Below are 25,697 nucleotides of genomic sequence, written 5' to 3' on the forward strand. Positions count from 1 at the left end.
TCAAACGTTACTCCTTAACAGTCTGTAATTGATAATGTCTGCTGAACAAACAGCTATCGCTAGCTAAGTGGAGACAAGGTGGCGAGAGGTAGAGCGACTCGAATGGAGGCTGGGTGTGAGTGAGGAGAGTCGACTTGCAGCCTCCCTCTCAAATTTGCATGAAAAAATTGATCCTGCAATCAAACTCTGATTCTCAGCACGATTAATGAAGTCACAAAATCGGGACCCCCAAATCCCCGCCCCCCTTGGCCAGCTGCGTCTCTCTCAGATGTGCGCAAATAAATTGTTACCGCAAGCGAACTCTGATACACAGCACAATGAGAGAAGTCACAAAACCAACCGGAATGCACAAGCACATTCTAGAAAGAAAAGAAAAACCTGATCTAAATCCGTTATCCAGACAGACGTTGGATTTTATATATATATATAGTCACAGAAGTGCGAGTAGGAGGAAGCTGAGTGGACCAAGTCAAGGTCCCACCAGGTCAGGGGGTGTCAGGCTGCACCAATCCCACTTCTGTTATCTATGCAGGCCAAATACGGGAAAACCTACCAGACGCCATTGGCGTCACTTCCGGTTCCGGACTTTAAAGCCACCATCATTCTTCCAGAAGATCAGTTCAATTCAGGACTCGAACCATATATATATATATATATATATATATATATATATATATATATATATATAAGAGAAGGTCTGTGATATGGTTTGTCCAAATGTACAAGTAAGATTTAAGGCCAGTACTAAAAGTGCCAGAGAGTTGGCCGAATCCTGGCTATCAAACAAGAACGCCATCAACAGACATTTGGACATAAACCCAGCATATGCAAACTTAAGAAGAACATGTTCATAATAAATAAAACTTTACAACCACTACCCCCCCTCCCCAATTTTGCTATATATTGCCTTTGATTCTTGCAAGTCTAAGCATCATCCTCTGATGAAGGCTCCTGGCAGGGGCTGAAAGCTCAGGGATAAAAACTACTTTATGATACGTGATTCATTTTGTCCCTTTGTGGATCTCCAGCTGCACACTGTATATATATATATATATATATATATATATATATATATATATATATATATACACACACACTATGGGCTGAACACACTAAAAAGATCATTTTCGGCAGTCCCAGTCCCCGTGAGACCCTGTACAGGCGCATTGCTGTTGGCATAAAGGACCCCCGTCAGATTTCTTCTGAAGGATTCATTGGCTGAAAGTCCTCAGTGCTGATGTGCCACAGGCAGAGGGGATGTGTAGCATTAGTCATAACGGCACTCAATTTTGTTTTAATTCTCTGTGGGGGTCCAGAGTGTGTCACATAACTCAGCCTGCCCTTTTTAAGTAGCCTGTTGATTCAGTGGTGCTCTCTTAAAATGCGGTGACCAGCCCTGTATACCACATTGGCCATCAGAGGAGCTGTAGAAGATGTTATTTCCGACATTAAAGGAACGCGTCTCCTAAAGAAGAGGGGGCCTGCTCTGCTCTGCTCTGTCCTTTCCTATAAGGTTCCTCTGAGTTCCAAAGCCAGTCCAGTTTGTTAATAAAGTGGACCCCCAAGTACCTGTACACTTCCATAAACTCTTATCAACATTAACAATCAATCTGTTCAGATTTTAAAACGAGTTTAACTGTCATCAAGCTTTCCAAATGCTCACCACCTAAGCCAGGGGTGAGCAATGCTGGGGGGTCCTGGGGGGCTGCAGTGGCTGCAGGTTTTTGTTGCAAACCCAATTTCTTAATGAGAAGTCAACTATTTGTGCTGAGGACTGCAAGGGATCATCTATCAAAGGAATACACCTCGTGCGATGACCTTGAGAGATGGGGTACTTCATTTTGGCTCACCCTATGCTTTATTAATCCCTGAGGGAAAATTGAACCAGAAACCTTCCAGATACCAGCGCAGAGCTTTAGCCACAAAGCCACCATTTCGCTCTGGAAAGTGCCACCAATGTCCAAAAGTGAAACAAACACACACACACACTCCTTGAAGTGCTTAGTAAACACACCCGTATCTGAAAATGTCTTCACAGTTCCAGATTGTAGTGGTGTAGGGTGTTGTACCGTGTTAGCCATTATGGAGGCAATGAGAGAAGGCAAGCAAACCGACCAATGACTCCTTTAATTGGCTAACTGAACGGATTTCAAATAAGCGAGCTTTCGAGGCAACTCTTCTTCAGGAAGTTTGAAATCAACAATTTAAAAAAATGAAAAATTACAACGTGCCAGAAGAAGGGTCCTGAGTTGCCTCAAAAGCTCCCATATTGTCATCTGCTCACTTGGCCAGGAGGTGACATTCTGTTTGCCTTCTCATCATTTCCAGTCTCTGCTCTCCCCTCACTCAGCACCTCGAACTCTGGATGCTGGTTATAAAGTTCATTTTAAATGGAATTGTAGTTTTTTCATCAACGGCGCGCAGTATGTGAGGACAAGTCCGCTCACTGAATGAAATTCAAATGAAAAATCTACACATTTATAAGTGTAGAGAAATAAAGAGAAACAAGACAAGCCAGTCCTTCAGTCTGCCGTCTCAGGTTCTTTACTGTCTTCACGTTCCTGTTTAGATTCCGTTCTTTTTATTTTTACTTTTGATTGAGTTTTCAGTTTTGTCACTGAATGGATAGGAGATTTCTGGTTCAAGCTTCCATTGAGGTCCATTCGTTAAAAGATCCTCCTTGGAAGCGAATTACCGAAATGACTCCATGAATGTCAGAGTTGTTAAAAATAGTGCCGGGTAGCCTGTGCTTCTGGGAGCCATGTGATATGCTGTATTGCCCAAAGTATTGGGACCCCCCCTTCCAAATCAATGAATTCAGGTGTTTCAGTCACTTCCATGGCCACAGGTTTATAACTTCAGTCATGCCGACGGCTTCTACAAACATTTGTGGCAAAGAGGGTCGTTCACAGGAGCTCAGTGAATTCAAGCCTGGTACTGTGATAGGATGCCACCTGTGCCATTCGTGACATTTCCTGCTTACTAACTATTCCGCTGTCAGTGGTGTTATAACAAAGTGGAAGCGATTGGGAACAACAGCACCTCAGTCACCAAGTGGTAGGCCACGTCAAATCACAGAGCGGGGACACCGCATGCTGAGGTGGGCAGAAGTCGCCAACTTTCTGCTGAGTCAACAGCTACAGACCTCCAATAACTCAAGAACAGTGCAGCGTAGAGAGAGACCGTCAGGGAATGAATGGGTCTCCATGGCCGAGTCTGGGATCACCAAGTGTAATGCAGTGTGCCCTCGGTGGTCCACAGAATGAGGACTAAGACATGACAAAACGTTGGCCAGAACAATGCCATGTGGTGGCACTCGAGCCCACTGCCTCGGTGGTCTGGGCTATTTATACTCGCCTGCGAGCGGGAGGTCAGCTTCGCATTCCACGCTCTACCCACAATGCACCGCTGCCAGCTCCACAGTCTGTCCGTTTTTCCTCTTCTTTTAGACCAATGTTAAGTTATCTTTCTTGATGCTTGATGTAAAGCCCACCACACTGCCACTGGACCCCCGAGTACTGCAGACGTATCCTCTGGAGTGACGAATCACACAATCCGATGGACGAGTCTGGCCAGGAGAATGGGACTCGCCTGACTGCATTGTGCCAACTGTCAAGTTTGGTGGAGGGGGATTATGGTGTGGTGTTGGACTCGGCCGCTTAGTTCCAGTGAAAGGAACTCTTAATGCTTCATCATGCAAAGCCATTTTGGACTTTGTGGGATGGCTACATGACTGCACGCACACACACACCAGTACACACAGCAAGGTCTGTAAAGAAATGGACGAGCGAGTTTGGTGTGGCTGCACAGAGCCCTGACCTCACCGTTTGGGATGAACTTGAGCGGAGACTGCGAGCGGGCCAGGCCTTCACGTCCAACATCAGCGCCTGACCTCACCGATGCTCTCCATAAACACACTCACTCCTACGCCTTGTGGAAAGCCTTCCCAGAAGAGCTGAAGGTGTTAGAGCTGTAAAGGGTGGGCCGACTCCATATTACAGCCGGTGTATCATTAAAGTTCACGTGTGTAAAGGCAGGCATCCCAATACTTTTGGCAACAGAGTGTAAGTCCTTTCACCTTTCCATCTTAAAGACGGTTCCTCTGATGCGCTACTTGACTGCTCTTCAGCTTTGTGATTTGATTTGCGTAAAGTGACAAGGAAACAGCAGTGGAAGTGGCAAAGGAGCAACAGCACAGGCAATTTTGTCTAAAACTCACTTAAACAATTTTAGTTCAATTCTATTCCATTTTTCTACTTTAAAAAAAAAAAAAACAAAATTAAAGTCAGGTCTTCTAGCGAGCGACCATTTAAAATCTACGAGCGATGTTCCTCAAATGCACAAGCGATCACCCGAGCCCTCGGTTTAGAGGGGGCACTGACTGCATAGCTGGCCTGGCACTGCCATCGCACACAGCAGTCAGTGTTGCCCACACGGCTGTCTGCCCAGTACGCCATATGACAAGCAAACTCGTCACTTGTGCTCCAATTGAAAAGTGAAAAAAAAAAAAATAACCATGGGCAGTTGTCACAATTGTGTCTTGATCGCGTCTTCAGTAAAATATGTAGTAATAATATTAATAGAATAACCTCACAGGTCCTCTTAACTTGCAGGGTATGGCGTCATTCTGCATCCAGCAGGTCCTCCAACTTAAGGAGGGCGGGGGGTATTAGGGGTTTGGTGGCACTCCTGCCACTGTAAAATTCTTCATTCTGTTCCGGTGTGGTGCTGAGGTGTCATCCGCTACCCTCGGGTGCCAATCAGTGAGGGTCTGTCGTGTGGTGGGTTGCAGCAATGGGCTGTAATTGGGGCACGCTCCCATGACACCGACTGCGGCAGACAGTTTGTCACCTGTGTCCTCTCATAAACGAAGGACTCGATGGCAAAACGACATGTCTGTGGGAGTCTGGCTTATTTACACCATGGGCTCCCCATAGTCATACCTGTGTGGTGCGGCCATTAAAGCACCCGTTTCCTAAACCCGATTTGATGTGATGCGCATCACGAAGGTGTAGACGTGTCCACAGATCATCAATGAGGCGTGTTACTTATTGGCTCGCCGCGAATGTATGGATTGCTGTTCTCCTTCATGGATGCGGTATTGAGGAAGCAGTACGGGACATCTTTTTTTTTTTTTTTTTTAATTATTGGTAGAACGGTCAAATACTCTGAGCAAAGAGAAATAAAAACTGTACTTCCATCAAGAAAGGTAACTTGACTTCGGCTAAAAGAAGAGGAAAAACGCAGACTGGTAAGCTGGCAGCGGTGCATTGTGGGTAGAGCACGGAGCGCGAAGGCGAGTATAAATAACCCAGACCACCGAGGCAGTGGGCTCGAGTGCCACCACACGGCATTGTTCTGGCCAATGCTTTCTCATGTCTTAGTCTTCATTCAGTGGACCACCGCGGCCACACAAACATTTTCAAGTTCACCTACAGTTAAATCAGATGGCTAATTTTCTGACGTTTCGTTGAATGTGATGCTTTATTTATGAAAGTTACGGAAACAAAAATCCTGCAGTGTGTTACTGTACCGCGTTCTTCTCCTAAGTGGTGTTAAAGCTTGAAGCGCACCGATCGATCCCATCACCACAGATGAACTTCAGAGAAATAAAAACACACCTGGAGAAATTACCAAAAATAAAACACACACCAAGATCCTTGGAACTCTGATCCAGCAGGCTGGAGAATGGACGGAAACACGGAAATCCCCCCACCATCTTTTGTTAAGCATTTCTTTAAAAAGATAGATTAGATTTCAAAGAGATAAAAGACGGAGGGCAGCCCAACCGAAAAACATCCGTCCATTCTCAAGCCGCCCTGATCCAGGTCACTGGGGCCATCACTACACATTACTGACTCCAATCAATCAATCGATCAATCAACCAATAAATAAATACGTCAACAACACAGTGGCAAAGAGTGGGACTCCCTGGCAGAGAAAGCAGCCCACTCAAAAGGTGATCTGAACTCCACATGCATTACAGGAAAAACAACAACAACAGACTTCAAGTCAGGGACGCCCCCTTCGCATGCTAAACTTCACGGATTCCCTTATTCAAGCGGAATGTCCCATAACAAGTCTGACGATGTGTGGATGAAAGGCGCTCCCTGAATACGGCAGATGCACGACTGGATATGTGACGTCCCCTCAGTAACGGAAAGCAAGCGAGGGTCGTTCACACGTGCGGGTCAGTCTCCTACCCGACCTCTGTACAGGACATGAGAACTAACCGTCCCTCGGCTGCGCTGCGGGTCGCCACCCTCTTTGTAAAGTTTAAACTGAGCAATGAAACTTGTCATAACCAACAACACTGAGCCATGTTTAAGAGAGGACGACTTAAAAATCACATTAAAAAAAAAAGCGTACGACTTACCGAAAAGAGCTTAGGCAGGATGGCACCTGCACCCCGAAAATTCTTCAGAGCCATTGAAACATCGACCATGGTGTTCCGTCCTCACTTATGTACATAAACAAGGAGGCATTTGGAGAGACATGTCTACAAGACGTGACTCGAGCATGCAATGCGACACTAAGATAGATGCACATTAAAAGAACAGCTAAATTAAAAAAAAAAGAAAAAAAAAAAGAGAAGTGCGCAAAGAGAGAAGAGGTCATAATAATGCAACCACTTCCTGGCAATTTTAGAAAGGAAGTGTTGGCATGGAGATCAGCCCTTTTAGCAGCCAGTTATTATTGCCAATTGTAACTTTAGCGTTACTTGAAGGATAGAAAGAAAATAATTGACAAAAGCTTTCAATTCTACACAAAATATTACTATTGGGTACACCTTCGGCAAGCTGCACATAAAGTACATCAAGAGCAAATAAAACTGAAAAGACACTCGGAACATGTCGAATGCGCAAATTAGAGAATTCTTTGAACTTAAAAGAGTGAACGTATTTCGGCCACAACACTGGGCTTACCGTTTTTAATGAATTCGCGACACCCTCAAAGGGTTTATGAGGACCACATGATACGCAGACTTGGCCCGAAAGTGTGGGGTTTCTTGTGTTTGGTGGGTGAGTGTGGATGCCCTGTGATGGACTGGCACCCTATCACTATTGTGCCCTCAGATAGATAGATAGAGAGATACAGATAGATATGAAATGCACTATATAATAGAGAGATGATAGATATGAAAGGCACTATATAATAGATACATAGATAGGAGTAAAAGGCACTATATAATAGATACAGATATGAAAGGCACTATATAATAGATAGGAGTGAAAATCACTATATGATAGATATGAAAGGCATTATATAATGGATAGGAGTGAAAATCACTATATGATAGATATGATAGGCATTATATAATAGATACATGATAGCTAGATAGGAGTGAAAGGCACTATATAATAGATAGATCCTTATTTGTCCCCAGGGGGAAATTTACAATTATAGAAGCTCTATATATGAAATATATATTGATAATTCATATATTCCATCAGTGCCGCAAGCAACAGAAGTTGCAAAATCAACCAAAATGTTCAAGCAAATTACAGAAAAAAAAAAACCCGATCTAAATGCGTGAAGTAGTTCTCTCCTGAAAAGCAGAAAGAGAGACAGACAGACAGACGCATGCTGGATTTTATATATATATCTATCTATACTAATAAAAGGCAAAGCCCTCACTGACTGACTGCCTGACTCACTCATCACTAATTCTCCAACTTCCCGTGTAGGTAGAACAACAACAACAACAACATTTATTTCTATAGCACATATTCATACAAAAAAAATGTAGCTCAAAGTGCTTTACAAAATGAAGAACAGAAAAATAGAAGACACAATAAAAAATAAAAATAAGTCAACATTAATTAACATAGAATAAATAAGGTCCGATGGCCAGGGTGGACAGAAAAAACAAAAAAAAAAAGCTCCAGAGGCTGGAGAAAAAAAAAAATCTTCAGGGATTCCAGACCAAGAGACCGTCCAGTCTGAAGGCTGACATTTCGCAGGCTCATTCCTTACAGCTTACTTACAAAAGTTAAGCAGGTTTCATTTCGAAATTCTACGCGTAACAATCATAACTGAATCCTGCTTACGTACATATATACGGCCATAGGCTGCAGCTCGGTCGCCGTGTGAGGCGGAGTTGCGTCCCTCATCACCACGCCTCCCACGTAATTGAGTGCCTGCCCATATAAGGACAATCCAATAGACACGCTGCCGCTAAATATTCGCAGGCAAATCAAAAAGTTAATATCGGGAATGCCTGTTAAACATCTTAGAATCACGAGTAGCGATTTGGGTGGTGAGATGTCTATCGAGGTGATCACTGTAATATGTCATTGAAATGTATTATCATCAGGCATGGTTTAGGCACCTATGTCATCAGGAAGGCACCAGAAAAAGGGACCTCAAGGTTACTATTATGGAAGTTAATTTAGAGCACAGATGCCGTGAATGTCAGAGCTGAAATATATAAAGTTCCCCTGCATACTTTAAAAGAAAGTCTCACCATCATTTCATTTTTCACAATTTGTGAAAACAAGACATGGTGTCAGAATAGAGGACAGTCATGGATTTTGTTGGAGTTCCCTCGCCACAAATTGACTGGGATTCTCTTAACCTGCCGGGAGAATGGAAAAAGTTCCGACAGCACGTGGAGGTGATGTTTTCTGGCCCACTAAAAGGCAAAGACGAGAGTGAGAAATGCAGCTACCTGCTCCTGTGGACTGGGAAAAAAGAAGAGACACTTTTAACACATGGACTCTCACCCAGGAGGAAGACAAGGTACTGAAAACTTATTATGACCGCTTTGAGGCGTTTGTCATGCCTAAGACGAATACGATATTCGTGACATACAAGTTTAATGAGAAGACGCGGGGTATAAACGAGACTTTTGATCACTTTGTAATGGAGTTAAAATTGCTGGTGAAGGACTGTGCTTATGCAAACGAAGATGAGATGGTCTGAGATGGACTAGTGTTTGGCACAAACTTAGCAAAAGTGCGAGAGAAACTTTGAAGTGCCGGGTCTGAGCTAACATTAAATAAAGCCGTGGACGTCGCACGAGATAGCACAAGCACAGCTGAGAACCTTCGATGCCTGTACTCCGAGCGGCTCACGTGAACTGACTGTGAACGCAGTACGCAGACAACAAGCAAGAGCTCCAAAGAGCGATGAACAAAAAACGCATTACACAATTGAGAAGGCAGCAACAGAATATGAAGTCAGTGACGCATACAAGCATATTCATAAGTGCAGCTACTGAGGAAATAAACCACACGGTGGAAAAAGTCAATGTCCAGCTAAAGGAAGACAGTGTAAAAAATGTGGTCAATTGAAGCACTTCGCTAAAGTTTGCAGGACTGGGAAAGGTAAACCTGTGAATGCAGTGTGTGATGTCTCAGATAAAGAGGAAGACGAGTTGCTTATTGATGAAGTAGGAAACGAACAACCCTCTGGATCTGAACAAGCCTTTGTAGACATAGCAATAGGAAAGCAAGGTGTGAAGCTTAAGTTACTTACATCTTACATCTTACATTCACGAGTACCGATTTGCATAGTGAACACTTCGATGAATGAAACCTGCTATCTTTACAACGGTTGACAAACACGGAATGTAACTTCAAAACAACACGTCCTCCAAATACGAACCTGATTGAAAGAAATAATGAGAATCAAATCCTTGATGACAGCAACACTCATGCCAGTGACAAAACAATGACAATCAGGTTACGTTATTTTTAAAATGTTTCCTTTTCTTTTTCATAACTTCTTTAACACACCACAGTACTTCTCCGCTGCGAAGCGCGGGTATTTTGCTAGTATATATATATATATATATATATATATATATATATATACAGTGAGAAGATGCCAGACGTGATTTGTCTTGACTTGAGGATGCACATCTGCAATGTCAGCAGTGGCACAGGGACGTCTGCCATCATCTGTTTCCAAACGCTGGTATCTGTGTGAGTACCAACTGGTGGCAGCCATTTGTATCAGCAGCCAATGGTTTTTAACTGCTTTACAATTCCAACCCCAACGAGCCAAGCAGGTGTCACCGGCCGACGTCTGTGTGGCCTTTGTGTGTCTGTTATCACCTCCTGACGCTGCCCTCCACCATTATGGAGTACTCTGATGGGCACAGTGCACATACGTAGTGGGCTTATTTCCAGCTTTTCTTACTCTCTTTTAATTTGTAGTGTGTATTTGGCTGCCAATTACCTCCTGGGACCAACACAATCCCATAACATCTGCTGATTAACTGTGCAGACTGCATCTCTGTTGTTAGTCATTAGCACTAAAACATAAGTAACATGATAATTATATTTGAATACTAACCCTCACCTATTCTGTTTCTTTTCTCGGTACCCAAATGTGGCAATTGGTGCCACGGCCCACCTGCCAAGTTGTTTGCCTGCCTATGGTAAAGTCATCCCTGATGGAGGATCACAGGAATCATGGGAAAGAGGGGTCCTTTCATCGGAGCAATGTTTCAGCCGTGGCATGGCCAAATGGGGAGGCAGCTGATGGATGAGGTCTCCAGGACTCTAAAAATATCCAAACCTAATTATGGCATACCATCTACTGTTAAACCGTACTTCTATAATTTTTATTATTATGCTGTATTAAGGAATTGTTCTGTTCTGTGTATTGTATTGTATTGACCCCCTACTTTTGACACCCACTGCACGCCCAACCTACCTGGAAAGGGGTCTCTCTTTGAACTGCCTTTCCCAAGGTTTCTTCCATTTTTCCCTACAAGGTTTTTTTGGGAGTTTTTCCTTGTCTTCTCAGAGAGTCAAGGCTGGGGGGCTGTCAAAAGGCAGGGCCTGTTAAAGCCCATTGCGGCACTTCCTGTGTGATTTTGGGCTATACAAAAATAAACTGTATTGTATTGTATTGTATAACACTGCATCCACCGCACAACCACCAAGTTGTACCACTTGGCATCATTAACACACAAGAAAAGGGCAATACAAGACACTCAGTGACGGTCAAATGTAAAAAGTAAGAAGGACAATGCAAAATAAATTGAGAGTCAAAATCCATGATGTACCCATTGTCTTGCACTAAAGCAGGGAGGAATATAATACAATACAATACACAGAACAGAACACAAGTCATCCTCATTACAATATAATAGTGCAATAGAAATATTACAAGTACAGAGCAGAATTCAACAGGAGATGACCTCCCATAATATGATTTGGATTTGTTTAGAGTTCTGGAGACATCGGCCATCAAGCTGCCTCTCCCTATTGGCCATTCCACAGCTGAGACAGTGCTGGGCCAGCCAATCCAATGAAACCTGACGTATAATCTAAAGCTAGGTGCTCTAACAACTTGTAGACTATGAAGAACGGTGGGCATGCAATGGGCGTGCGTCGCACCCCAGGATGGGGCAAGGTTCCTTACCTGGATGGGAGGCCAGCCCTTTGGAGGCACAACAAGAGAGGCAGGGTGTTTTCTCCCTTAGCCACGAAGTTGGCAGAAGATGCCAGTCTAGAAGTGGCTACGCCGGCATCCCGGCAGGGTTGGCCTGAGGAACAATACCCGACCATCAGGCCAGTGTGATGGAAGGACAGGGGGAGACAACCTGTCAGGACTATGTGCTCCACCTGACACATTAGGCAGCAGCAGCATCGCTGGGCGGTGCTACCTGTATGAACAGCCACAAGGCATGCTGGGAAGTGTAGTTTCAGGGTCTTTCCACTTGACCTGAAAGTGCTTCCAATGGGATATGCCCAAGCTACAGAATAATACACCAAGGTCTAAAGTAAATAAACAAGAAAAGCCACTCGACATCATCGAGGAGAGTCAGAGGTGGACAACACTTACCTGAGAGGAGTGGAGGAATTAAAGAGAAAGAGAGAAGAGAACATTTGTGGTTATACAAAGTACGAGAAGCCCTTTGTAAGATGTTCTGTTAACATAAACTGTTTCTATTGAACCTGCACCTATAGAAAAAAATATGTATTCTTAAAACTGGTAATCTCTACATATCAGAAAAGCATTATAAGCACATGAGAAAAGTAAATACTATATCTCTCTATTATAAAAAAAAAATCTTGGAAGGAGACGAGATGTGACTTTCTCTGAGAGACTCTTTCACGTCCCGCGAGACAAGACTTTGTGCCAAGAGATGTAACCACGGGGCCCAGGGCCGGAAATAAAAGACAGAGTAGATGGCAAAGTAGAACATCATAAAGAATTCAAAAACGTTGGCACGGTACACATGCAGAGCAGGTTAGAGATAATGGAAGTACGAAAATTCAAAAGTCTCGAAAAAATGATAGGAAAGATCGCATTGGCGCAAATAAACAGAAAATATTACTCGGTGAAATAACGGAACAGCGAAAAGAGATCGAATATATTGTTCGGATTTAAACTTTAAGTTGGAGACTATTGGAGCGTCTAATTCGTGTTAAAAGTCGTGTTCCCACCCCAATGAAGAGGTGTATCCAAGAGAATTAAAAGATTTGTTGTTTGGTGAAAGTGAAATCTCACGACAGAGAATTTCAAGCCTCGTGAGATGAGACTTTATACAAAGAGATTTGAAAAAGTCCCACGCATATCTAAAACATTTACAACCACACACACGGCTCAATCATCTCTCATTTGTGTGAATGCTATTGTCAGACACAGTTTGTGTAGAGAGAAAGAAACGAGATTCACTCACGGGCAGTTATACGTGGCGTTGTCACGATGAAAGTCCAAACACGGAATCAAACTTCAATGCGATTTTGATGAAAAGGTAAAAGCAAAAAAAGGAGACCGAATATATGGACATAGGCGATATGACAGACGCATGTCGATATTGTGTGGCTTTCAACTTTAGGTCGGAGACTTGCAGATCGTCTAATTCGTGTTGCCATCAGGGAAAAGTCGTGTTGCCTCACAATGAAGAGGTGTATCCACGAGAATTAAGAGATTTGTTACTTGGTGAAAGTGAATTCCACACATGTGAGCCGCAGAGACGCGACGTGACTGGTGTGAAGTGCAGGCGGGGGGGTTGGCGAGCAAAGCGAGCAGGGGGTGAAGCCCCCTAGTTTTACTAAGTATTAAGTATTGTAAGAGTCAGCATTGAAAAGGCTTAGGCCTACATATATTTGTATTATTCTGTATGAGGTAGAGACCACCAATAGTTCATTAAGCCGAAGGTTAGACGTGCAGGAGAGCTGGAGAAAGATGGACCCCTCGCTTAGAGAGGGAATGGGAGCCCTTTGGCTGTAAATAATAAGAGCGAGTGCCGAGCTAATGGGGAGTACAGGTAGGCCTTGTCAGACAGACGTGATGGACAGAGAGGGGCCTGACACCCCCTCAGCTGAGAAATAATGGTGGAATTAATGAGAGGCAGGACTACGGCAGTGAAATGATAAGAGGCTGATGAGGATGAATAACGGCTTCTGTGATAAGAACTTTAATAAACTGAGACGTCAATGGCTCAGATCATCTGAACTGGGTCTCACAATCAAAGCTCAATTCTGCTGCTTGTCCAGAGACTCCGAGCGCCTTCTTTGGAGCCGAGGGTGCCCGTGCTGCCTGCGCCAGTCTGCTTCAACACAACTGGTGTCGTGATCACGTTTAGGGTGCTGCACCGCCTCCTGCTGGTCACAGGGTATATAACACCCGATGAAGGCAGCCCACTGTTTAAGCCCAGAATGTGCACAATGCCCTCGGTAACCTCGTGTAAATGGTGTGCCACTGGGGCTCCCAATATCTTGTGTCTAATCCGATTCCAGCATGGCACGCTGCGCACATTATTAATCCGATTCCAGCATGGCACGCTGCGCACATTCTAATCCGGTGTGACATGACAGACCAGGCGGGTGGCAATGTGATGAGTGGGCATGTGTATCTGCTGCCCTGGACTAAGATTACTTCAGTCGGGGTTTGTGCCTTACACATCGTAAGGCACAATAGGAATTCTAAACAATCTGCAGAACATTATCATAGAACATCCATTGTTCCTACTTGTCTAACAGGCTGAACTGCGCATAACGATAAATTACTAAAACTAGGATGCTCAAAGATAGTAGGCAATATACACAAAACAACTGGGCTGTGATAGATGAAAGGCTGACCACGCCACCTTCGGCCCACTTTAAGGACTTGTCCACAATAACATCATATATCTGAAGGCATTCTAATGCTGGGGTACTTTAGTAATAAATAATATTAGGGTTAGAAGCCACGTGAAACTGAACGCCACCGCAGACAACGCCCAGCTCTCTAAGGCGTAACTGACATTGCCAGCATTGTAGTTACCACAATCTCTTCCCTCCGCACAATGCAATGCTTAGGCCGATTCCATTCATAGTTCACAGTTACTTGTTTCCACCGCCTTAAGGAATTGTGACCTTTCGGCTACACTTGTCACCTGGCAGATCCTCCTATAACCTTCCTGCAGTACAAAGAGCAGAAAAAAATAAGCCTGCCATGACTTCTGCACTCAGATCACGGAGCTCTAAAAATACTCTGAAACGGTGCTTATGGAGGGTGGCACGGTGGCACAGTGGGTAGCGCTGCTGCCTCGCAGATAGGAGACCCTTAAGGGTTCGCTTCCCGGGTCCTCCCTGCGTGGAGTTTGCATGTTCTCCCCGTGTCTGCGTGGGTTTCCTCCCACAGTCCAAAGACATGCAGGTTAGGTGCATTGCCGATTCTAAATTGCCCCTGGTGTGTGTATGTGGTGGGCTGGCGCCCTGCCCGGGGTTTGTTTCCTGCCTTGCGCCCTGTGTTGGCTGGGATTGGCTCCAGCAGACCCCCATGACCCTGTTGTTAGGATATAGTGTGTTGGATGGATGCTTATGGAGGGGGACCAAGTTAGAAGAGCACACTGTGAGCCGCCAAACAAACAAATAATATATTAACGAAGGCCGAAGAATGTAAAGAGACAGACCATCAACAGTGAAAGGTGCGGGGAAACAACAATTCAGATCCAATAAACCACTTTCTTTGAAAAGGTCAATTCAGGCAACCAAAAAAATAGGAGCTTCTTCTTTAAGTCACGGACGGTTGGATAAACACAACACCACAGTCGTGGCCAGAGGTTTGAGAAGGACCCAAGTGTTGGTGTTCACAAAGTTTACTGCTTTAGTGTTTCTACATCTTTCTGTCAGATGTATCTCTGGTGTACCGAAGTAGAATGGCACGCAGTTCAGAAGTTTCAAAGGCTTTGATTGACAACTAGCTGAAATACCCAGTGTTGAGGGAGCTGGGTGGTCTCGTGGCCTCGGACCCCCTGCAGATTTTATATTTTCTCTCTAGCCGTCTGGAGTTTTTTTTATTTTTTCTGTCCTCCCTGGCCATTGGACCTTACTTTTATTCTGTGCTAATTAGTGTTCTCTTTAATTGTTTGAGAAAAACATAATTTAAAAAAAACAACTTTAAAAATAAAAATAATTTAACAAACAATAAAGACTCACTAATGTTCTTGTCTTGTGTTCTTGTATGAATGTTACCATCCAGTTGACGCTCGGACCCGGCCAACTCTGTTTAATTTGAAAAGCAACAGGGGCACAGTGCTGCTCAAACATAAAGAATGCTGCCAGTCGCCTGCTATATACTAACTGTGTAAGCCCGCATGGCATACTAGAAATTATTGAAATCATCAGAACTACTCTGGGCATCTCTCTGCTATGAGGCTTCGTGTTGCCGACGTGCTCGCATCGTTTATACATCAGCAGCTAAGCGACTGTCTTTCTTCGGAGGTTTCCTTTTGCCGGTGTGCTGGCCTCGCTTGCGTATCCTCGGAGTTTGGGCCCTCATCCCGACTGTACGTCTCACTGCCGGGCCGGACAGACACACACAAATTTGCACGCGTAGAACTCCATTTAATTTCAAAAGCAACAGGTGGGCGCGGTGGAGCTCAAACATAAAGAATGCTGGCAGTCACCTCCAGTTCGCCCTCTGGAGTGTCAACTGGATGATAACATTCATACAAGACCGTAAGTTCACCCCCCACCCTACCTAGAAGCGGGTGGGTTAGGGTTGATTTCACCCTACGGTATTTTTAGTCGACCATTGAGAAACATGTGTGCCAAGTTTCATGAAAATTGCTCCTGCCGCCGAGACGTGATGCTGGAACATACATACAGACACACATTGACACACACATACACAATATATATATATATATTATATTATATACACTAGCAGGTGTACCAGGCATTGCCCGGGAATCTATAACTGGTGAATTTCCCAAATAAAAGAAACAGAACATAGAAATATATATATATATATATATATATATATATATATATATATATATATATATAATATATTCTATTATATACAGTGGGATGCAAAAGTTTGGGCACCCTTGTTAATAGTCATTATTTTCCTGTATAAATCGTTGGTTGTTACGATAAAAATGTCAGTTAAATATATCATATAGGAGACACACACAGTGATATTTGAGAAGTGAAATGAAGTTTATTGGATTTACAGAAAGTGTGCAATAATTGTTCAAACAAAATCAGGCAGGTGCATACATTTGGGCGCCGTTGTCATTTTATTGATTCCCAAACTAATTATTGGAACTCAATTGGCTTGGTAAGCTCAGTGACCCCTGACCTACATACACAGGTGAATCCGAGTATTTAAGGGGTCCATTGTAAGTTTCTCTGAAGAGTAGCAACATGGGGGTCACAAAACAACTCTCAAATGACCTGAAGACAAAGATTGTTCACCATCATGGTTTAGGGGAAGGATACAGAAAGCTGTCCCAGAGATTGAAGCTGTCTGTTTCCACAGTTAGGAACATATTGAGGAAATGGAAGACCACAGGCTCAGTTCAAGTTAAGGCTCGAAGTGGCAGACCAAGAAAGATTTCGGAGAGACAGAAGAGACGAATGGTGAGAACAGTCAGAGTCAACCCACAGACAAGCACCAAAGACCTACAACATCATCTTGCAGCGTTCAACCATTCGGCGCACTTTACACAAGGAGATGCTGTATGCGAGAGTGATGAAGAGGAAGCACAAACAGAGCTGCTTGAGGTCTGCTCAAGCACATTTGGACAAGCCAGCTTCATTTTGGAATAAGGTGCTGTGGACTGATGAAACTAAAATGGAGTTATTTGGGCATAACAAGGGGCGTTATGCATGGAGGAAAAAGAAAAACACCTGCTACCTACAGTCAAATATGGTGGTGGTCCATCTTGCTGTGGGGCTGTGTGGCCAGTGCAGGGACTGGGAATCTTGTCAAAGTTGAGGGACGCATGGATTCCACTCAGTATCAGCAGATTCTGGAGACCAATGTCCAGGAATCAGTGACAAAGCTGAAGCTGCGCCGGGCTGGATCTTTCAACAAGACAACGACCGAAACACTGCTCAAAATCCACTAAGGCATTCATGCAGAGGAACAAGTACAACGTTCTGGAATGGCCATCTCAGTCCCCAGACCTGAATAGAATTGAAAATCTGTGGTGTGAGTTAAAGAGAGCTGTCCATGCTTGGAAGCCATCAAACCTGAATGAACTCGAGATGTTTTGTAAAGAGGAATGGTCCAAAATACCTTCAACCACAATCCAGACTCTCATTGGAACCTACAGGAAGCGTTTAGAGGCTGGAATTTCTGCAAAAGGTGGATCTACTAAATATTGATTTCATTTCTTTTTTGTGGTGCCCAAATTTATGCACCTGCCTGATTTTGTTTGAACAATTATTGCACACTTTCTGTAAATCCAATAAACTTCATTTCACTTCTCAAATATCACCGTGTGTGTGTGTGTCTCCTATATGATATATTGAACTGACATTTTTTAGCATAACAACCAACGATTTATACAGGAAAATAATGACTATTAACAAGGTTGCCCAAACTTTTGCATCCCACTGTATATATATATATATATATATATATATATACATATATATATATATACATATATATATATATATATATATACACATACATACATACATACACACACACATATATATATATATATATATACATATATATATATATATATATATATATATATATATATATATATATATATATATATACACACATATATATATACAAATATACATATACATATATATATATATTTTCATATACATACACACACACACACATCTATTCTAAAAAAAATCCTGGCAGGGAGACCAGGGAGACAAGACGTGATCTTCTCGGAAGACAATTGGACGTCTCGTGTGACAGAAGGACAGCTGCCGTGCAGGCCTTTAAATGATCGACGCGCAGCGCGACAAGCAGAACGCGCAGCTCGGCAGCAGCAGCTGATCCGTTCACATCTCCTTAGCATGCGTTCAGACCCCACTTCACAACGAGAGCTGCATTTTAAGTCCCGCGAGAAAGAGATTTAAACATGCCTGGGGCAGGAAATAAAGGACAAATATTGATTTGAGAAGAATGTAAAAAATAAAAAGACAAAGAGCAGATCACTTGCAGACTGCAGCAGTTTGCCTTTCTTTCTTTCCGTTCTCCATTTCCGATTTGTTATTCTAACCACCTGAAAGTCCCAGGCCATACAGGACTAACCAGACTTCACAATCACAAGAGGAAGAAGAAGCCTCAACCTCCCAGACTACAAAAGGAACCTCCCTGCTTCAGTGAACGCATTTGCACAGCCTTGCAGCTCTTGGCATGAGTAACGAGCTTCCAAAGTTTTCTCAGACGATGTTTGTTAGGCAGACTCTCACAGGCGCAAACTCTTTTTTTGTTATCGCCTAGTGATCAAGCTTCATGGGCTCCACAGGGAATGAGCGTTCCTAGTCAGGAGCCTGAAAAGCAAATAAACAAAGTTCATATACCCGATAAGATGGGGAGAGGAAAGGCGCTATATAAGAGAGTTAGTAACTGCCAGTGAGTCTCTCACTGCTACAAGGTAAACCCTTAGCAACACCAGACTGCGTGACACACTCAAAAATTTGAAATATGAAACTGAACAATAAAAACAAACAAAAGATAAGATTGAGATTTAAATTGCACTTTCTCTGTTTCTAGGATCTACATTGTCATGAAGACTAAATGCCGCTGTGTATTGTATTCTTGTTGACTTTGTCAGCTGCTTGGTAACCGGTTGCTCTGTAAAGGGCACTATAAATGGCATTTTCAAAGCGAGCTTATTCTGGGTAGAATTGAGTGTGGTAGCTGCTTAATTTATTTACATCGACACACCAGAAAATTCTACAAAACAAAACTAGAGAGCATCCTCTCAGCGGGCGTCCCTGCCCTGTGCTGCTCATCGTAGCTGCTGACCAGGGCCGGCGTCTTGTGTGATCTGAATCAAGAACTGCTCCTGGGCTCCACTCCTGAACACCCTTCTACCTTCAACGTGGTTGTCACTTTCCACACGTGCACTTATTTCAGTTTCCCTTTTTCATTGACTCATTTGCGGGCACCATTGAGATTCTTAAGATGTTGAACGATTCGGAGCAGACATCCACATATTCAACACTACACAACTCCGGTCGTCTCGCAGTCTACGAGTTTCTTGCAGTATCCTGTCCCTGCCTTGTAACAACGAGGAGAGATTCAGTCCACCGGGTCAAACCATCCATTCATCCACGCTCTAACCTGCTTATCAAGATCAGGTTTGTGGGAAGCCAGGGCTCATCTCGTCAACACCAGGGGCAAAAGAGATAACCCACCCCGCAGGGGGCAGCAGTCCAGCACAGGACACACACACACTCAAGGAGCCAATTCAGAGTCACAAATTAAACTAACACGAGATATGGGAGGAAAAGCCACACGGGCATGGGAACAACATGCCAACGCCACACATGCACTGACCCAGGCCTGGCAGTTCACAGAGCTGGCGGCTCTATAAAAAATATTTGTAAAAATGATTTGCTGAAAAAAAAAAACAACAGTATTTCTGCTGTAATATAGTGTTTACCAAAAAAAAAAAATCTTGCACCCAACCACGTATCACAGATGCCATTTAATACAGTTTGGGCATCACAGCAGGAGGGATGCAATCCCAGACTGAGAATCCATCTACAGTGTGTGTGCAGCCAAAGGGAGAGCTCACTTAAAGAACTGAAAAGATCCGCAGCAACATACAATGTTTAAAGTGATCAGATCATTGTGTTGAACCCATCTTGATAAAAGGGCAAGTGTCTGCGTGCGTCTCAGTCATTCCAACAGATGGTGCATCTTAAACATTTGTAGTAACGCATTTATTTCATTACTACGAATGTCTGCTGATGTTGGAATGACAAGTGCGATGTATTGTATTACTAAAATACATTTTAATTGATGGTGCACTGCAAACGTTAACGCGGAGGTCTACATTGACTGCTTGGGTGTCAATCCTTCTTAGACAGGTAGCACAGCAAATGATTGCGGAAAACTTGGTCAACTTTACAAAAACTAAGATGAAACTTTATTAATTGCAGGGGCAAATTGTAGATGCACGCTGCAGCAGAAACATTAAAAATAGACAGACAAGACAGATAATACCTGCAATCAATCAATCAATAAATAAATCAAAGGCCAATGACCATATTGCGGCACAGCACCTGCAGTGCAATGCCCAGAGATGGAATGCTTGGTTTTGTGAGCACTGGCATTGCAAACATACCCACTGTGGTGCATCTGAAATGGTCTTTTTAATGGAAAACAGTGTCACTCATGCAGGCGGTCCACCTGAAGAACTGATTCGTGTCCCGTATTCCTTAATTCCATATGTTGACAGTGAAACACTCTGAACGTTTTTCATGGAGACCTAAAGTGAATGAGGAATGCCAGCACAGCCACAGCAAACACGACTTCATCCTCTGCTCTGCCTGCCATTCCCACTCCCAGTTATTCCTGGTGAATCCAAGAGAAGCGTTGCTGGCAATGAAGGTCAGCCACTCCTGTTTTCTGACTTGTCAGACCACCAGCACCACACTTTGACCGTTAAGGACATTTCTCTGTTCAGCCTGCTAGATGAAGAGCCCGCACTATGCCCAATAAACAATAAGAGTGTAAACAATGCCAGGAGGCAAGTCAAGCTATTACATTTTTTTGTATCTGTTTCGACTGGAAAGAGCGACCATCCATGAAAGATTTGACCACCCAGAGCCGGATGCCTCACCATAGCAATTTATTCCAGATTGACATACGGAACAGAACTCCTCGACATTCTCATAACTGGAGGATCCACTGGCCGACTGCGAAATCCTCCGAAAACAGAAAGCCTGACACATGCGGAGACGGAGCTGGAGGTGGCAAAGTTAAAGACGTTTACATTTGCATTAGGTGTGACGAGGATGGACAGGATTAGAAAGGAGGACATCAGAGGGTCAGCTCAGGTGGGACGGTTGGGAGACAAAGTCAGAGAGGTGAGATGGCGTTGGTTTGGACATCTGCAGAGGAGACATGAGGGGTATATTGGGAGAAGGATGCTAAGGATGGAGCTGCTAGGTAAGAGGAAGGCCTAAGAGAAGATGTATGGATGTGGAGAGAGAGGACATGCAGGTGACGGGAGTGACAGAGCAAGATGGCGAGGACAGGAAGAGATGGAAGAAGATGATCCGCTGTGGCAACGCCTGATGGGAGCAGCCAAAAGAAGAAGAAGAGGATGACTTAATGCCCCGTTCTGTGGATTGTATTGCCCCCCTTTTTGTTTGACACCCACTGCACACGCCCAACCCACCTAGAAAGGGGTCTCTCTTTGAACTGACTTTCTAGAGGTTTCTTCCATTTTTTTCCCTACAAGGGTTTATTTTTCTGGGAGTCTTTCTTTGTCTTCTTAGAGAGTCAAGGCTTCTGTCAAAAGGCAGGGCCTGTTAAAGCCCATTGTGGCCCTTCTTGTGTGATTTTTGGGCTACATAAAAATAAATTGTATTGTGTCATCACTTCTGTCATGAAATTTGTAATCTATACATAGTTGACGAGTAAACGACACGTTCATTTCAAACTGACTCACCTACCTCACCACCAAAGAACATTAAAAAGTGTCCCAGCTGGACAGTTAGCTGCAGCACATGAAAGACAAAGTCGAGAGGAGCGCTTAGAATTAGATGATCAATCAATCTAAACACAGCTAACTGGGGAATTCAATTATTATTATTTGGGTGCAAAACTTCTAACAACTCTTATTGAGCAATTTGTATTCGATTAAAAAAACAATGCAGTTCATCTGAGTTCAAGTGCAGCGTCACCGAAGAAGACCAAATGTCAGTTGATCACCAGTCACATTTCCACACAACTCCCACCCCGGGCGGCCCACATGAATGACAACTTGTGATGAAAGAAACCCACACAGACATGAGGAGAATTTGACAATTAACAGCCAGGCTGCGCTTCAGTAACGTAGGACGTTCACTCGCTTCGCTGAATTTCCAGTCACTCAGCAAATGGCCAGCTAGGAATCCGTTTTTGCGCAACTCTGACATGTCGCCTTTCACAATCAGGTACACTTCAGGTGACTTAGTACGTGGTGAGCAGGGCAGGGCATCTGGATTGGGTGGGTGGGAAGAACTTTATATCAACAGCTTGGCCTAAACGGAGCGCCTCGACGTTACTTAAACGTACCCCTCATTTGGATCAGCGCGTCCCAATCAGTCCTGTTACGTGTAAACGCAGAAACAGGAACTGACACTCCGCACTCCGGAGAATCCATTCAGACTGACTTTGTATCAGACGTCGGAATGTGAGCGGCCAAAGAAGAAGAAGAAGAAGAAGACGCCGACTCAGCAAAACCAGTAAGCACACACTTAATTTGGGGGTCAAAATGGCATTGGGCTTTAAAAGGAAAGAGAAACGGGGAGGGATTCTCAAGCGGCAGAGGCCACGTCTCACGAACACACCTCTAAAATCAGGAAATACAAGTAGGATCGCCACACCAGGTGACGGATTTCTCATTTTTTTTCCAAAATAAAGTGCGCGGTTACCAAGCCAACAGGCGGACCTTGGACACGGCTACACACCGAAAGCGGCCAGGACCGTAAGGGGTTACAGGTGACGGCTCGCCGGACACACGTCTTGGCAGCCTTACAGTCACTTCGATCAATAAATGAAGAAAAGTCAAAGAAAAAAGATTTCAAACGACCAAAATCTAATTGTATCCGCTCCCTTACCTGAAACTCAGGCAGCAGGTGTCATGACGCCAGGTGTTCTCTCCAGTAATCTCAAAGAAACAGCGTCTTAGAACACCGCCCCCAACCAGAACACTAACCCCCTCCGTCCGTCCCTCCCTCCCTAGACTCTCAGGTAACCGAAAAACATCGGGGGCGGGGCGTCAAAGGTGTGGCTCTCTGGTGTACGCGTGCGCGTGGAGAGGCGGTGGCGCTTACAGGCAGGTTTATGTTCACCTGACGAGGTGTCTTCTTCACTTTAAAGAAAATGAAAGGAAAGGTCTACACAGCTCTTCTTCATGCGGTGGTTCATTTCAAAGCTCGCTTTGCATTTTCTGCCTGCTACTCCGGTGCTGAAAGCGTTTATAAATGACGCCACTTACCGGGTAAGGCACGCTCATTATACCGAGCCTGTTTTCGAATGGATTCCTTTGTTAAACTCCGACTTGCTAATAAAATTTAAAAAAAAAGTCTCACAGCATCGTAGCTTTCATGTGCTATCGAAGTTTTATCTTTTTCTATTTCGGGGAGTTTCCAGTTGGATTTTTCGGAGAAACGTGAGGTCACTGTTGATTTGTTACCTAGTTAACAAATGAAAAAGTAATCTTTCTAGTGAAAATAAAGAGCAAACTAAACGTAAAGTATTATATTAGTTGTCGTATCATCCAAACGCAATTCGACCATAACAATGCAATTTTCTGGTCATTCGGGCTATATTCTTAATTATATACAGTTGGCTAAGGTGAAAGGTCAGCGTTACGTCACAACGCGTAGAATCCGGGTCATTTTTGTTCGTGGGGAGCTCGCGCGGCATTTCCGATTATGGAAACTCGGATTTCCCGTCTGTCCGAAGGCATGCGACAGAAAGTTCATTTCACTGTCATTTGAATGATCGAGTCACCGGCATCAGTAGCTTACGTTTCTTGTTTGCTGTGTTATAGTCTTGGTTTGGTTTAGGTTTATTTGTCATATATAAGTTAACACAGGGTCAACATACAATGAAATGTGTATGACGAGAAAAACAAGTCACTCAGCCTAGATCCAATAAAGCTAAAAAATACAAGTTAAAAATTGACTAGCTATATGAAATAAAATGTGTACAAGTTATACAGGAGCAGTTTCAGGTATCACTGGGTGCAAAGCAGGAACATATGGCTCAGAGTGGGGATGATGAAAATTTGCATGTACTGTATAGGGGAATGTTTCAGACAAAATTAAATAAGCACAAGTACTATGAAATGTGACAATAAATAACCAAATGTCAGTCAGTCAATCATTTCCTACCCCACTTAGTCATGAACAGGGTGTGAGGTGCTGGAGCCTATCCCAGCCAGTATAGGGTGCAAGGCAGGAACAGACCCTGATGCCCACAACGTGTCTCCCCCCAGCTGTCCTTTTAGGACTAACTAACTAACCACACTGATAAGTATTGGAAATGTGTTAGATGGTGTCATCCTCAAACTTTCATGACAAAACAGAAACAATGAGCTTCTTCAGTGTTCAAATTCAGAGATGTCACGAGCAAATAAGACAGAAACTACCAGGACATCTGGCACTGCCACCTTCACCATTCATTCAGGGGGTCAGAACTGCTTACGCCAGCAAAAGCTACTCCTCTCTGCTGGGGAGAGCCGAGTTAGGCGTGTAATTCTACAGAGACAAATCTACACCTACTGTACCTGCAAGTACTGCAAATGGCTCCATAAATTAGGAACTGGGAGGCCTTTGGAATACTTTGCTATTATACAGGAATTTAAACAAAGTTCTTTCAATATTGTCACTGGTGTCATAGCTTTTCACAGGTGTGACACCTTTATACAGGCAGGCCTGGACTCTATTTCAGTGTCTAGGAGTGATGGCACATAACACCACACTCTGCTCTGCAGTAAGGTAAAGGAGGCTCATTGCTGTCAGTGCAGATTTGTTTTATTAATCAGGACTGATTACAGAAAAAAAAATCAAAACATCCCAAATCGTGATAAGGTTACTAGAAAAACCAAAACTGTATATATCCTGAGGTTACTGCCAGTCCAGGACACTCCGCTCACTTCACTTCTGCTGTAAGGTGTGGCCTGCAGGGGGAGCCACTGAGCCTCAAACCCAGCAGACAATGGCAGTCATTATCCAACCTTCTATATCCTAATACAGGGTCACAAGGGTCTGCTGGAGCCAATCCAAGGCGCAAGGCAGGAAACAAACCCTGGGCATGATGCCAGCCCACCACAGGGCACACACACACACACTAGTGACAATTTAGGATCGCCAATGCACCTAACTTGCATGTCTTTGGACTGTGGGAGGAAAGCCATGCAAACGCCATACAGGGAGGACTCGGGAAGTGAACCCGGGTCTCCTGTGAGGCAGCAGTGCTACCACCGCGCCACTGAGCTGCCCATGGAGACAATTACAGTTCAGTTCAAATGGGTGTCTTATTTTTAGGAAACACCTTTAAACGGATCTCATGCTCTGAAATACAGTGCAGTATTATCTTTCTTTCTTTCCACTCAGGCGAGCTTCATCCTTCCTCCACACTTGACTCTTAACTGCCCGACTGAGGTGGAGCTGCTTCTGTCACACTAGACCTGGGGGTACGTCCGGTGCCATCACTGACAGGCACTTCCAGGTCAAACAGAACCTCCCTAAAACAAGAAATGCTCCATCCTGAAGCACCCTCTGGTGGCTCCCAAGGAACCC

At 44.0% G+C, this 25,697-nt stretch overlaps 1 protein-coding gene across 5 annotated transcripts in view; it reads right to left on the reverse strand.

The window, feature by feature from the left end:
* Positions 1–25,697, reverse strand: part of arhgap27l (Rho GTPase activating protein 27, like) — a 186,665-nt gene that overhangs the window by 102,671 nt on the left and 58,297 nt on the right. The window contains exon 1 of one of the 5 annotated variants that reach the window (XM_039740603.1): positions 6,377–6,521. The exons of the other annotated variants lie outside the window; for them this stretch is intronic. Coding sequence (XP_039596537.1) covers positions 6,377–6,445 — 69 coding nt within the window. The 5' untranslated portion in view covers positions 6,446–6,521. Of the gene's footprint in view, positions 1–6,376; positions 6,522–25,697 lie in introns of those variants that run through there. 5 annotated transcript variants of the gene reach the window in all.

Source organism: Polypterus senegalus, chromosome 17 (genome assembly GCF_016835505.1).
Source record: "Polypterus senegalus isolate Bchr_013 chromosome 17, ASM1683550v1, whole genome shotgun sequence".
NCBI lineage: Eukaryota > Metazoa > Chordata > Cladistia > Polypteriformes > Polypteridae > Polypterus > Polypterus senegalus.